This window comes from Dermacentor variabilis, chromosome 2 (genome assembly GCF_050947875.1).
Source record: "Dermacentor variabilis isolate Ectoservices chromosome 2, ASM5094787v1, whole genome shotgun sequence".
Lineage (NCBI taxonomy): Eukaryota > Metazoa > Arthropoda > Arachnida > Ixodida > Ixodidae > Dermacentor > Dermacentor variabilis.
In genome coordinates, this window is record NC_134569.1 from 84648351 (window position 1) to 84662168 (window position 13818).

At 42.8% G+C, this 13818-nt stretch overlaps 1 protein-coding gene across 7 annotated transcripts in view; it reads left to right on the forward strand.

The window, feature by feature from the left end:
* baz (par-3 family cell polarity regulator) overlaps nucleotides 1-13712 on the forward strand; it is a 227988-nt gene extending 214276 nt beyond the window's left edge. For 3 of the 7 annotated variants that reach the window (XM_075681153.1, XM_075681157.1, XM_075681152.1), the window contains exons 24-26: nucleotides 4299-4397; nucleotides 11345-11409; nucleotides 11981-13712. In XM_075681153.1, the coding sequence (XP_075537268.1) occupies nucleotides 4299-4397; nucleotides 11345-11409; nucleotides 11981-12557 (741 nt within the window). In that variant the 3' untranslated portion in view covers nucleotides 12558-13712. Of the gene's footprint in view, nucleotides 1-4298; nucleotides 4398-9375; nucleotides 9445-11344; nucleotides 11410-11980 lie in introns of all 7 variants that reach the window. The other 4 variants (XM_075681151.1, XM_075681155.1, XM_075681154.1 and 1 more) reach the window with 2 other exon arrangements.
* The last annotated feature ends 106 nt before the right edge of the window (nucleotides 13713-13818 follow it).

Consider the following 13818-nt stretch of genomic DNA (forward strand, 5'->3'; position numbering starts at 1 on the left):
GCCTTAACAGTGATTGAGCGCGAGATCAGATACATGGCCGAAACTGAGGGCTGTAGTAACGGAATATGGATTCGCATACAGTCCCCTTCATGTTCAAAAAGCCTGTCGGCAGCGTGCACATCTTTATGTTTGCAGAGGTACCTCGTCAGCGATTGAGTGTGAGATCTGACGCACGGGCTAGACTGACGACTGTAGTAGCTAAGTATGGGCCCACATGTGGTCTCCTCCGTGTTTGAAGAGTGTGGGTGGCCTGCATGTTTTGGCTTGCAGCTGAGCTAGGTTGAACTGCAGTCGGCAAGTCAAAGTGCTGATCCTGCGAAATAACACCGATTGCACGGTTGTGCATTCGTGGCGATGCGTAGTGCTTGTGCATAATTTATTGTTGTTCTCGTGCCGATATGAGGCACGGCAAGATGTTGACGAGTCATCAAAATCTGCAAAAAATTCTTTGCTCACCCATCAGAGCTACCCTGCTTGCCTTTCTTTCGCATAAACGTGACCACAATTTCTTTCGACGATATGCATGTACACTTAAATGCATAAAGGATATAACGAAGGCATTTTTCTGTTCAATGCAACTTTTTCATAACCATGTTTAACTGCAGTATTTACCTGCTTTGTTCAGAAAACATTGAAAGTACAATCAGTGTAAATTTAAACATGAGCAGAAAGAAAGGTGATCGTGGTGCCTTTTACATGTCATTACATGGGAGGACGACGTTAAATCACTCTGTAATCAATTTCTAAGAACGGTTTAGACCAGAGTTTACACTTTGGAGTTTGAATCAGCCGCTGTTACAAATGTAAGTGAATGCAACAACACATATCAGTCATTTATTAGTTTTCTGCGTTTGAATTTATGCTCATCATCTGTCGTCTGTGGCAATGCCATACAAAAAGAAAAAAATTTTTTTTGGTTATGGAATGGTGGCTGCATCACTGTTAGAGCGGGACATAGCAGCATCATGCCATAACTCACAAGCGGTGCCATTGTTTCTTTCAGCAATTGTATGGTTACTTTTCTGGTCCTGCGCCGTTGCAGACAACACATAGTGGTGATTTATTGTGGATGTAACCAAACACAGTAGTAAACAAAGCACACTGTGAAACGCTACCTCTGCACAAAGTTTCAGTGTGATTAGCCGGTGGGTGAAGTGATCAGAACTACGCCACATGTGAAGTCCATTGTTGTATGTGCATTATGCCTTCTACATTTCAACAGAGCATCAAGATATGCTGTTCTTAGAAACTTTCTTAATTTAGTGCTAAGGACTACGTAGCTGTCCATGTTTAGGAAGCTCGAACATAGGAGTGACGTGCAGAAGCGTGTATAGAGAAGTGATTTTGCACACATTCTCGTACACAGATTTCTTGCACACAAGTAACTGCCAAATACATGTGTACTGTGCTGCTTCCACAGTTAAACATCCTTCAAATCATTCGATACTTATAATCATAATTACTTATAATTACTTATAATAGTGCTGTTGTGCTAAATGTGTTTAGTGGCATTACTGTTAGTTAGTCGTAGCCACCTTTTCAAACAAAGGGAGACCCAAAAATTAATTCATGTCAGGAGGCTATATAGCCTATTCCTTCCCTTACCCGCGGTTTTTACTGCTGCTTTCGGTTAGCAGCTCACACACAATCTATTTTGGTTGGAAACATGTCGACACAGATCTTTGTCTGTGGCCTAGAGCATAAATTGGTGTCTCTTATACAAATATACCAGCTCATCTCACTCATGTCATTAGTGGAACTACTTCTCAAAGGCAGTGACAACTGTATTGCTTAGGGACCGTCCCTTATGTTGTGGGCATTGTTCCTGGTTGCTGTATAGCATCTGTGCCTGGTCGTGTCTGCCATGTTTAATGTTCCAAATCAAGCAGGAAGCACAATGTGTAAACACACTGACAGCTATGGTGACTGTTACGAGAGATGGATTTTGGCTATTGTAGGAGTAGCAGCACACCTCCAATACTCTGGGCAATGCTGATAATCGTTGCTCTTGGGTAGACCAAAATTGGTTGGAACTATTGTTTTCGATCCTTGCACTTCTATTTACCGTCAACCAGAAGCAGCTGTAGAGAGTTTTGTTATCTCTAATGTTCGTCACATCTATTGTGCCATTACAAAGGCCTGTCAACCACTGCATGATGTGCAGGTATATTGTAGACCTTTTTCTATGATAGGTGCAGCAATAGGACCAAGAGCTGTTGTTTCCCTGGTATCTAAAGAATGCAACCTGAGATAGCACATACCTAAAGCATGCCTTTGAAAGATAAGCCCCATGTGTCAGTGATAACACCTCATTCATTGTACGTTAGAATGAACTCTTTGCAGACCTGGTTGCGTTAGTACAGGTGTATCACTATTTCTTGGATCTAGGCACCCGCTGATCTATCCGATCTACTTTTCTTCATCTTTGAAGACCGAAATGGAAGGAGTGCTTAAATTCACAGCATATAATGTGTTGCACAGGCTGGGCAAGAAGTGTCATACATAAAAAAAAAAAAGAAAAAACTGAAGAGCTCATAGCTAAACACTGCAAAATCATTTTGAATGCCATACTACTTAAAATTGTTTGTCACAACGTAGTCCAAACACTGACAGCATATGTGAAGAAAATGATAAAGGGGGGCTCACATTTGCATGCAACTTTTTGTCCTTTCTGCCCCAAAAAAAGTGGAGTGCCTACATTCAAGAATGGTTAAAGGACCCAGGTGGTCGAAAATTAATCTGGAGCTCTCGATTATGTTGTCCCTCATGGATTCAGCATCTCTCATGATTCTGTCATCCCCACCGCTTAAGCATATCAGTGTACTTGCCGTATTTACTCGCATAATGATCGCACTTCTTTGTCCAAAAAAATTCAAGCAAATTCAGGGGTGCGATCATTACGCAGGTTAAATTTCCCACAAAAAGAAACCTGTTCTTTTTTCATCCCGCGTTTGCTGTGGCATGACAACGGGTCAACTAGCAGGCGGCTGCCGGTGTCAGTGCGGGACACCAAAACAAAAATGGCGGCCTGCGGAGCAAGCTGTACACGCCGAATGCAATTATTTTTCTTCTCGTGAGTACATTACGCGCATTGAAACAGTTTCTTCCATATCAGTAGTGAATAATATCGTTAATATCGGCAAGTTTGCTACAATGACGTAGCCATGTCCACTTTGAGGGGACAGAAACAGAGATGGGCGCGCTTAGCTGCCAGTGACATAGAAACACATAGCGGGCATGCTGCTGAAACTGCGGCATGTCTTCAATGGTATCCTAATGAAGCATGTTTTCGCTAAGGGTGGGGTAATATCTTAGCTGCGTTACAAGCGTCGGCGTATGAATAGGGTACATTTCTTACGTATCAGTGTAAACGTGGCCACTATCGATGCTGCTTGCGATTTTTTGCGTGCCCATGAGCGCCGACGAGAAGAATCAAAAGGCTCCTTTAATGTTGTTGTTGTTGACCAAAACCATTATTAAGCCTACAAACAATAAAGCTGAGGCAAGTTTGGTTGTAGTTCTTTTTTCATGGAAGGGTTGGAAAGTGATGAAAGGAATAAATGGGGTGCATTAATGCAAGATCTTGGGCCAGTTGGTGCATGATGAACTTGAAAAAAGGGGGTACCAGCGAAACACAAGGGACGAACACTGGTGTCTAACGCCTTTTCCTTGTGTGCGCGTACTTTGTGTTTCGCTGGTACCCCCTTTCTTTAAGTGAATAAATGGGGCATCTGCTTAAGAATGTTGGGTGCATGCAGACCGCTTGGTATGACTTCAAGAGCCGTTCGCGTAGCATTTGACAGATGGTAAGTGCGATCATCATTAGCTAGACTTGGGACACGACATATCGCTGCGACAAGTTCAGGGTGCAATCATTACACAGGAAAGAAAAAAAAATACGATTTTGACAACAAAATTCAGGGGTGCGATCATTATGCGAGTAAATACGTATATCGTAAATAAACTTCTGTTCAGAACCTACTGCACAGTTCCAGAATGTTAAACTCTACAATTAATCATATTCAAGGAAAAGCAGTAATCACTTTCATACTCTGGTAATGACGCTTGTTTGGCATTTATATTCATCTTTATTTGAGCAATGTTCATTATCTGTTTATGTCAACAAAACGTGTATGGCTGTCTAAAGCAAGATCGACACACTAGCAATAAGGCACTGCATGCAATGCTTCTGATAAGATTCGGCAGGTTTGTCAGCAGTGGCTGCAAACACTCATCAGTTGTTCCAACGATCTTTACAACAATCACTTGTAGACTCTTTCTGTTTTGTACTTTTACAGGCTGTAAAAAGGACATGTTACACTCAGAAGCGCATACAATCTGTAATGTACACAAGCTGTGTATACTGTAACAAACCACTGGCTAACGGTCGCAGTGTGGTAAGTGATAACGCTCTAAAACGCATCACAGGCACGATGCTAGTCAGAAGCGATTACGTTTGACAAAATAGATGAGCAGCACATTCCTTCATGTCTGCATTCTCATTTTCATGTCCATGTCACCCTTAATGAAAAGCAAAATAATGTAAATCCTGCTGAGTGCTATATTTCTCCTGCGCACATCATCAGACCCTGACAGTTCTTAATGCTGTTCCTCTGTGTTTAAGCACCATCAGAAGAAAGCACAACAGGTCAAGGGCAGCAGCGGTTAGGAGGCGCTTTGCTTCGGAGGCATTGTGCTATATTTTTATTGTGAGATCTGAGAATTCATCCCAAGTGCAACGGAACACAAGGGTTGGACGATTTTTATATCACCAAGGTATTCTCACAATGCTGTCAGCTGCGTTTAGCCGTGCCTTCTCGTAAATTCCCGTTTGGCAAGTGTTATAGAGAATGCCATATTTACATGATCTCATGCAAATATGGTGACAGCGACACCTACATGCACATTTGCACCATCTCGTGCACCCGATCACAATGCACACCCATCAAAATTGTTGGGCCATTCGTTTTGTCTGCTTGCATAAGTCATGCACAGAAAACACAGAAACACCAAATTCGCACTGTGCATTTCACTTTTCATTGGTGATGGGGAACACATAGCAGACATTTTTTCCGTAAATGGAGGTCTCTTTCGCTTCAACTTCACCATCATAGAAAGCACCGCATGACTTCGCAGTTACCACTTCCATGTTGGTAGAATGTTCTCCCACCAGGGCATTGCTAGTGTTGAAATGTGGAAAGAATAATATGAATACAAGGAATCAAATGCGCCAGTTGAAATGCGAGAGCTGTAACATGCATGAGACACATGGTGGCTGCCATCCTCCATGTGACTAATGCAGGTATCGCTATGCGCACATGCCATGGAGGCTCACATGCACGCAAAAAAAAATTCGCTGCTTTGTGATGGCAGTGGCAACATTTGCCATCAGTGTGCTTTATCTCTTGCTTAATTATAGCATGCACATCATTTTTACTTAATTTTTCTGGAAAAATAAACATGAAAGTGTACATTAGAGTTGTGAAAATACTCCCCTGCAAATGCCCGTTCAATACCCCTCTGTTTCACATCAAGAAATAGAAGTTCCTTTCATTGATTCACTAATTAATATGAGATATGATAAGTCACTGGCTTCCAGCTTCAAGTTGTAAGAACATCAGCGCATAAGTGGTCATTAGAGAGTTTTAGTTTAGGGGACGCAAGGCGTTGGGGCCCCTACCGCTTGGGTGCGTTTGCGTACGCAAGCAGAAACACGTTATAGGTTAGCAGCCCCAAACGCATGCTGCAGTGAGGTCGCATGCGTTCGCAGCGCCATCATTGTCCGATCGTTGCTGCGTTATCATTCTTTAAAATACAAAATCAAGCATATGAAGTAAAACACATTAAACTGTTTTTATTAAAAGCAGTTAATAGAGAGGTTTAGCGTGTCCGGTATTCGGGTAAACGCAGGAGGACAAAAACAGCTAATAGTGCAGTAACCAAGTGTATTTTACTTTGCTGTGGGTGTAAACTTTTGGCAGCAACACGATAACGCCAGTGCCGCAAATTTACACCAGCAGTGAAGTAGAATAGACTTGGTTACTGTTTTTGTCTGCTTGAGCTTTGCGCCACCAGGTGGATGCACCATGCAGGCCACTCCCGTTTACTCCCCTGCCCCAACAACCCAAGGACGCAAGTAGATGTAGCTGTCTGCGCATGTGCAGTACCGTCGCCCCTAGTTCTTGTGTGCGCAAGCCGCTTGCGTCCCCTAAACTAAAGCTCTCTATTGTGTATGCAGTTGCTTTGTTGACAATTTAGGCTTGCTTTATGCTGACCACCTGGAAAGTGTTTCAGACGACTAATCCAATAGATTCACACCTAGTGTATCTAGTTGACGCATAATGTATATGTTGTTTCAGTGTGTGTACCGTATTTTCTGGTGTATAAGACTCATTTTCCCTCCAAAATTTTCATCGGTGCATCTTGCATAAGCAAGAACCATGCACTCTGGTATGGCTAAATTCAAGAAACCATGCCCAGCAGCATTCTGAAAGAAATTGGAATTTTGTTTTAGCAACATAGTGGCCGCGACAACAGATGTCAGCTTCTAGGGCTTGCTGTGTAAGCAGTGAGGCGGCCGCAGAAGGCTGCCATTGTGACCTCCGGGATATGGGTGCCTTTGTGATTTGCTGTTATAGTTTAGTTTTACATGAAATAAACATTAAACCCACGACGCTGACGACTAAATAAGAAAAATAGACCGCAATATTTCATTGTTACCCTGTAGCATGCAACATATACCCATTAAAATAGAGAGGGCCTCTTGGTTATCATCATTATCAAGTCTTCTATGCGAGAAGCCTTAGCTTTATCTCAGCAGTCCAGTAGCAGTCGCAGTGCGTCTGGCTTCCGGTAACCATTTCGCTTTTATATGCCTGTGCTCAGACGTTACATGGTTGTTGTTTGTGTGTTTGTCCCAAGCACGCCACACCACAGAGGCAACACCAGTGATGTGCTTCAAGATGCTTACATTGTCGCATAAAGTTTATTCAGATGACAACAGCGGTAGCCCAGCGATGCTTCCTACTGAAGTTGCCGAGGTTTTTGACAGTTCGTGAAAGGATGAGGCGTTTGGTGGCTTCAAGTGACATGCAGTAAATGTTGATTTCCTGTGCCTAAGAGTGTTGGTTCAGGTCTTTCTGCTAGAATGGGCAGCTCATAAAAATTTTGTTTACGAAAGTTTAGTGCCCTAAAATGGGTGAGTACGACATGTTGAGATGAGTGTATAAGCATGTATAATTCATCATGCCAACCGAGTTAAAATTGGTGTGTATAATATACCAATTTTTGTCTTCCAAAGTCTTTGAAAGTAGGAGATGCATCTTATACAAAGATGAAATTGATGCACTGGCAAATATTGTAATTTAAAAAGAGCATGATTTCTGGTATCCCCTCGTACGGGTCTTAATGTTTGTGCTTTTCAAAGGTCTTATAACAACACCAATTAGGCTGCTGTTAACATAAGTAGTTAAACAGGATCTTTGCCAACTTACATATATAGTGAGTTCACAAAGTCATATGTATGAACCAATCACGTGCTCATTTATTTTGTTTTTTAATCTTGGATGCAGAAATAAGTGCACATGTTGCAGAAAGAGAGAAAGAATAAACTTTATGCAAAGGGACACACAAGTGTAGGATGCTCCTCCGCTCTGGAGTGGGTGGTCCCTTCAGTCGAGGAGTCCAGCAACCTTAGCTGCCCTTCTCGTTCGGTTGACCAGGTTGAGCTTATCTGTTGAGTCGGAGCTGGACAGCGCTGCCTCCTATTGTTGTATGGTAGGGTGTGTTACGGGTGCGAAGTTTGGTGTGCTTGCATAAGCCCATACCATGTAATAAAGCGTTGCGCATTGATTGCAGTGTGGACATTTATAGGAACACAGCGCAGGGTGTATGGCATGGTAGAGACTCAAGTGCAGATATGTGTTTGTTTGGAGTTTCCGCCATATTACAGCTTCCTCTCGCGTCAGAGCATTATGAGGTGGCTGTAGTGTTCTTTGTGAAAGCCGGTAGTGTTGTAGGATGTGGGTGTAGGTTAATAGTATAAGATCGGGGTGGAACTGCTAGGCACGTCCCTCTCGTGACTCCCGGTATGCATTGACTCGGGCGTAGGTGTGTGCCTGCTGATTGCCGCTTAAGGACTCATGCCCCGGAGTCCGCACAGTTTGTATGTGTGGTGGGAACTGGTGCACTCCACTCAGAATGCAATGTGCTGCCTTTGATCAAGATTTCCAGATGCTGCAGACAATCCAAATGATCGCAACTTTTTAGGTATATTAAGTATCAGATGCTGCAGACAATCCAAATGATCGCAACTTTTTAGGTGTATTAAGTATGATTTTCTTACTATTAATTTCTTTTGTTAAATGAAAGTCCTAGACCACTAAATCCTAGAAAAGATAGTGGCATGCCACAGAGCACCGTTAATAATTTATTAAAACAGCTTTTGTCAGCCAGTTTTGTTTTCATTTCCAGGAGGATACTGTGCCGTGACGTCACGGCACTGTATGGTGGGAGCAACACATTGTGACGTTTTTACACTCGATCCGGCTTGCTCGCTCACTTCGTGCACTGCTACTCATTGTGAGGGCCGATGTAAAAGCACACTGGACGGCTGGGCAAGCCGGAGTGAGTGTCAAAGCATCGCCATGTCCTGCTCCCACATACTGTGTGATGATGCCACGACACAATATCCTCCTTGGATACGAAACCGAGACTGGCTGAGAAATTGCTGTTATATTAAATTATAAACGGTGCTCTGTGGCGTGTCGCTATTTTTATAAGGTTAGAGCTTCTAGGACATTAATTTAACACCAAAAAATAAATAGTCAAAAATATAATGTCAGTACCCCTTTGTTAGTTCTGTGGTGGCAAACAAAAAGCACGTCTGCTAACTAGAAGGTCAATTGAATGACAAAGGATAGTCTTGCAGGCATCAAAGTGGCTGTGGAATTTCCTCAAATTGTTATCTTGGTGTAATAGGCAAAACGTTGGGTTAATGATGAGCTTGTGTTCAAGGCAAGGTTCCTACCGCCTTCTTGGAGCAGTGAAAAAGATATTGTCTATGTAATATACGTACTTCTGAAAGCACAATTGTAACTCAGTAAAGTGGAATGTGTCAAGCTACGTATGGACTATTTTTAGAGACACTGGTAGCATTAAGGTCACAGTTCTATAAAAATGCTGTATTTTATTACCTATTGGTGATTGGTATTTAGTATCCCTGCTGGACTTTTGCCCCAGCTAGTTAAAAAGGTAGCTTTTATGTCTCTTTACCTGTTTAATTTAACGGCGCAGTAAAGTTTACGATAAGCCCAGGACTTCTAGAGCAATCACTCAGCAGTTTTTCTGCATCGCTCGGTCTTTTCGTTTGTGCAGGTTTGCAGTCCTCACAGAAACACATCATTTGGTCGATCTTTTAGTCTGAGAACATCGCGTGGTCTTCAGGTATCATCACTGCATTCAACACCACCACTATCATCATCATTACACCACTGCAATGCACTCACTGTTTGCACTGTCTGCATGAACCGCGTGCAAGCACCTTGTGTCTGCGTTAGGCTCGACTGCAGCAAAAGCCTTTAAAAAAGCATGTTTTTCATATCATGCATGCAACAAACTATGAAACCATGATAAAGAATGTTTGTGCAGAATGCTGAAAGGGGCACTGAAACACTTCTTGAACATGGTAAGGAAAGATTCCTGGCCTGTAAATGCTGCTGTGAATATTCAGCACTCATTATGTCTTCATTCATATATATTAGGTCCTCTTCAAAACTTTCTCTGATAATGCATTCCCTGCATAGAATTGAACTCATTTCAGTATGTTGCTCAGGTTTCTGAAGGAGTATTTCAGTGCACCTTTGAACACACCACGCAGCCAAATGTTTATGCCTTGTCATAGCCTCCTGTATACATTCAGCCCTCTCATCAGGACGAAGAGCACAGAGCGCCAGCCGTTGCACCTGGTTATAGCGCTTGTCACCAGTCCAGTCAGTGGTGCTAGCCCAGAATGGAGAAGACGATGCTATAACGCGGTGCCCGCTAGAGATGCCCCCTCCCCCCCCCCTTTTTTTTTTGTGTGTGTGTGTGCAACTTCTATCGCCTTGCTGAATCTAAGTGCCAGTAACACCTGCAGTGGCATGAACAAACAGTCTTCCACAAATTGTGTCTGTTGCAAAGAAATGTGTACAAGAATTGGGGAAGCATAAGAGATTTCTCTCATCTGTACTAAGATACGGCCTTACACATTTCCATATTGAAGCTCTATTACATGCCAGCCAAGTAAACAAGCAATATGAAGTTTGAAAAGTGCAACACAAACACAAATATTGTCAACATTTGCAGCTACAGCTTATGAATCATCTGTGACAGCAGCTGCTGTAGATATTTTGACGATGTTATTCTTATCTGTTACCTTCAGGACAAAGTTAGCAGATGGTGAAAAAAAACTGTCACAACTGTCTCGCACGACTTTTCGTGATAATTGGGGCCTGAATACTTGAAGACCTCACGCTATTGCAGCACTTGAGCACCATTTCTGCTGAAGCCACACACCAAAAATTGCCATCTGGCATTCATGATGACATGACACTGATCGAATGCCAAGAATAACTTAGCAGTCTGAACTCTCAGTATGCAGTATACAGTTGACGTGTTTCCACTACCCAATGAAATGCGGCCCTATAATCTTGTGACTGTTAAAGAAAATGCTCAGAATGAGAAAGCACACTGATTCAATTTCTTTTAGGACGCGGCACATGATGGCATGAAGTCTCAACCAATGCAGTTCTTTGTATAAAAGAAAGTTCAGTTCAAAGCACAACAACAAATTTGATAGGACAGGCTGATCTGTACTTTTTCTGGAAAGGATATGCCCGCAGTCAACTTCACAGATGTAAGTGCCTTTTTGCTTTGCGGACAGCAGCCACTGCTTTATGCAGGCAAACAGTTTTCACATTTTGGTAGACTTACAGACATGTGCACACTACCTTTGCACTTTCCCACACGTCTGCCACAGCTCACAGACGCTTTAATTTCACCGCTATAGAGGACGCTGTTAGCCAAGAATGAAGTGCAAGTAGGCCAGGTGAGGAGGGTGAACAATGCTGCCGGAGTGATTGTAGGGGCGCGGAAAGTATGTAGGAGGCTATAGCCTTGTGCATTGTTCTTTTTCTGCATTATTTTTTTTTAATGCTGCATCAGTAATTTATGCTTCTTCTTTCTTTGCTGCAGCCCTGCTTTTTTACTTGTGCCTAGTGCAAATCTTACTATTTTATGTCTCACTGCAAAGAAATGAAACCTCCCGTTCTCAAACCTCCCTTTATGTTTTTTCCCCCTTCTGCAGAGACGAGATAGTGATGTTGTCCACTCAAGGTCACAAAGTTTTGACATATTTAAGGAAATGGAACGGTAAGGAATTCTTCTTTTACTTTGATATCTATGCAGTGCATGATGTATACTTCGAATCAAAGTTTTAACATTTGTGAATTGTTAAAATTAGCAGTGACCAGCATTATGCCAGCTGCAGTCGGTGCGTAGTTCTACCACTGGCCTTGCTATTGCAGCACCCAGAATACGCTGTGGAGCTTTATATAGTGTATGTGGGATGAAGCATCCTCCATGGCCCCATGAATCACATATGCAGCATGCCCAAGTGCAGGTGTTAAAAAACGGGGTGGTTGCTCTGCATAAGTTCGCACACATGCTTGTGTTCTCTCGTTAATGTGTTCTCTCGAACACATCTGGTGTGTTCTCTCGTTAATGTGCCACATACCCTCTGTGATACCTATTTTGTGACTTACTGCCAGACTGGCATACAGCCGCTGTTATAAAGCCACCGCACAGTGAAAACAGCACTTTGCAGAACGGTACCAACAGCGCACTACTTTGTTGACAGCATTCTATACATTTGTTCTTCATGCAGTTGCCAGTCTGCTGTGTTGCTTACAAATTCACATTGCCTTAATATCTTCTGACACAGGCCAGGAAGCCGGGTTGGACTTGTAGACCCCACCCAGTACAGCCACTATGTTAACTTTAATGAGATCCAGCTACACCTCCGGCAGTTCCAGCAGAAGCAGCAGCAGCAGCCGCAGCAGCAGCAGCAGCAGGTCTCCTCACAGTCTCGAGATCCCACCTGCAGCAGTTCATCACAGCCAGCACCCCCACCACCAATGTCCAATCGGTCTCGCCCAGAACGCCCGTCATCAAACTACTTTGAGTACGAGACTGTCCAGGGTGTGCCTCCAAAGCCCCAAAAGGAAAGGAACGGCATGGGCCCAACAGAGTCCAATTCACTTCCACGGCACGCACACGTGGCTGGGCATCGCATGGTGTATGCCAAAACGGTCCCAATGCAACAGACAATGCTGCCCACCCATAGTGCTCTTGGCAGTGGCAATGTTGGAGTGATGATCAAGACTGTTCCGCGGGCTGCTCCGCGGGCACACCTCCAAACGATGGCTGGCTACAGGCATTCTCCAAACCATTTGTCACAGGTCTACGGTATCACGTCACGTCATGACATTGGTCAGCAGATGCCTGGCTCCAAAGTATGAATGAACCATTGCAGTGTTCTGCCTTGTTGCTTCTTAAAAATTTTTTTTCATTATCGTGTTGTATGAGCACTGAGATGCATGTGTGTATAGCGTTGACATTGATTTCCACCAGTACCTCAAAGATGGAACGTGTCTGTTTCATGCACAAAGCAGTGTAAGATGTGGTTGTTTGGACCAGGAGAGTCATCCGTCCAAGCTCGGTACTGCTGTTGCTTGCCTTATGGGCATGCCCAAGATCGTTTCTCTCTCTCTCTCTCCTTTCCTTTTTTTTTTTTTTCGCGTGCATTGCTATGTTGCAAGCTGCACTGAGTATGACATTAAAGAAAAGTGTGCCATTTTTATGCAAGGTAGTGACAATAGGAGACAACTGAAAAGGAGCACCACTACCCCTGCCATGTGTCCAATGCTGTTTTGTGTAGTGCAGACATGAGTGCAGCTGATTGTATTTTTAGAATGCAATTTTGTATTGTTGTGGAAGCGATGTAGTGTGTTATAAGGAAATTGTTGCGTTTACGCACCATGAAAGAAGCTCTTACCTTTTTTTTTTTACTAACAAACAGGAACAAAAGAATGTGCAGGTGCCTTGCTGACTCTGGGTTATTTGTAAGAATGTTTTCATCTTCATAATTGTGCGGAGTTTGATGAGATCATGTAACTCATGACCTTACATTTGCTATGATGGGAGGAAAGTTGCGTTGAGTTCTCATACATTGCTGGTGTTTGATTTGTTCACTGGCTTGTTTCATGTATTTACACATTCATTATTTTTCCCATCAAGGAAAATGTGCATTGTAAGTCGATAAACCGTCACCTTTTTCTTACATGAAACCCTGTTTCTTTTTTCTTAGTCCATTGTACATACGTTCCTCTTTTTTCTTTATATAATGAGATTTTCTTTCTTCTTTTTCTTTTTAATTGAATGTGACAGTGTGGCTTATGACAGTGTAATCTTGCCTTAGCACATGTCTTTGCACCCTTTATACAAGGTTGTGCAGCAGGATCGTTCATTCCTGTTTTTCTTGTATCTTGTAAAATTTTTGTACGACAGTTTATATATAAATGAGAAAACATCTTTTTAGGACAAGCCTTTGTAAGTCTGATTCTACACTCATTTCTCCACTTGAACATACAGAATAAAGAGAAATGTACAGTTGATCTTTTCCTTTTTTTTTCCAGTGGTAGCAATGCTGCCACACAGTATGGTCATCAACGAAATGGTCAGCCACTACTTCACGAAACCTTTCTTATCATAGTCACAATT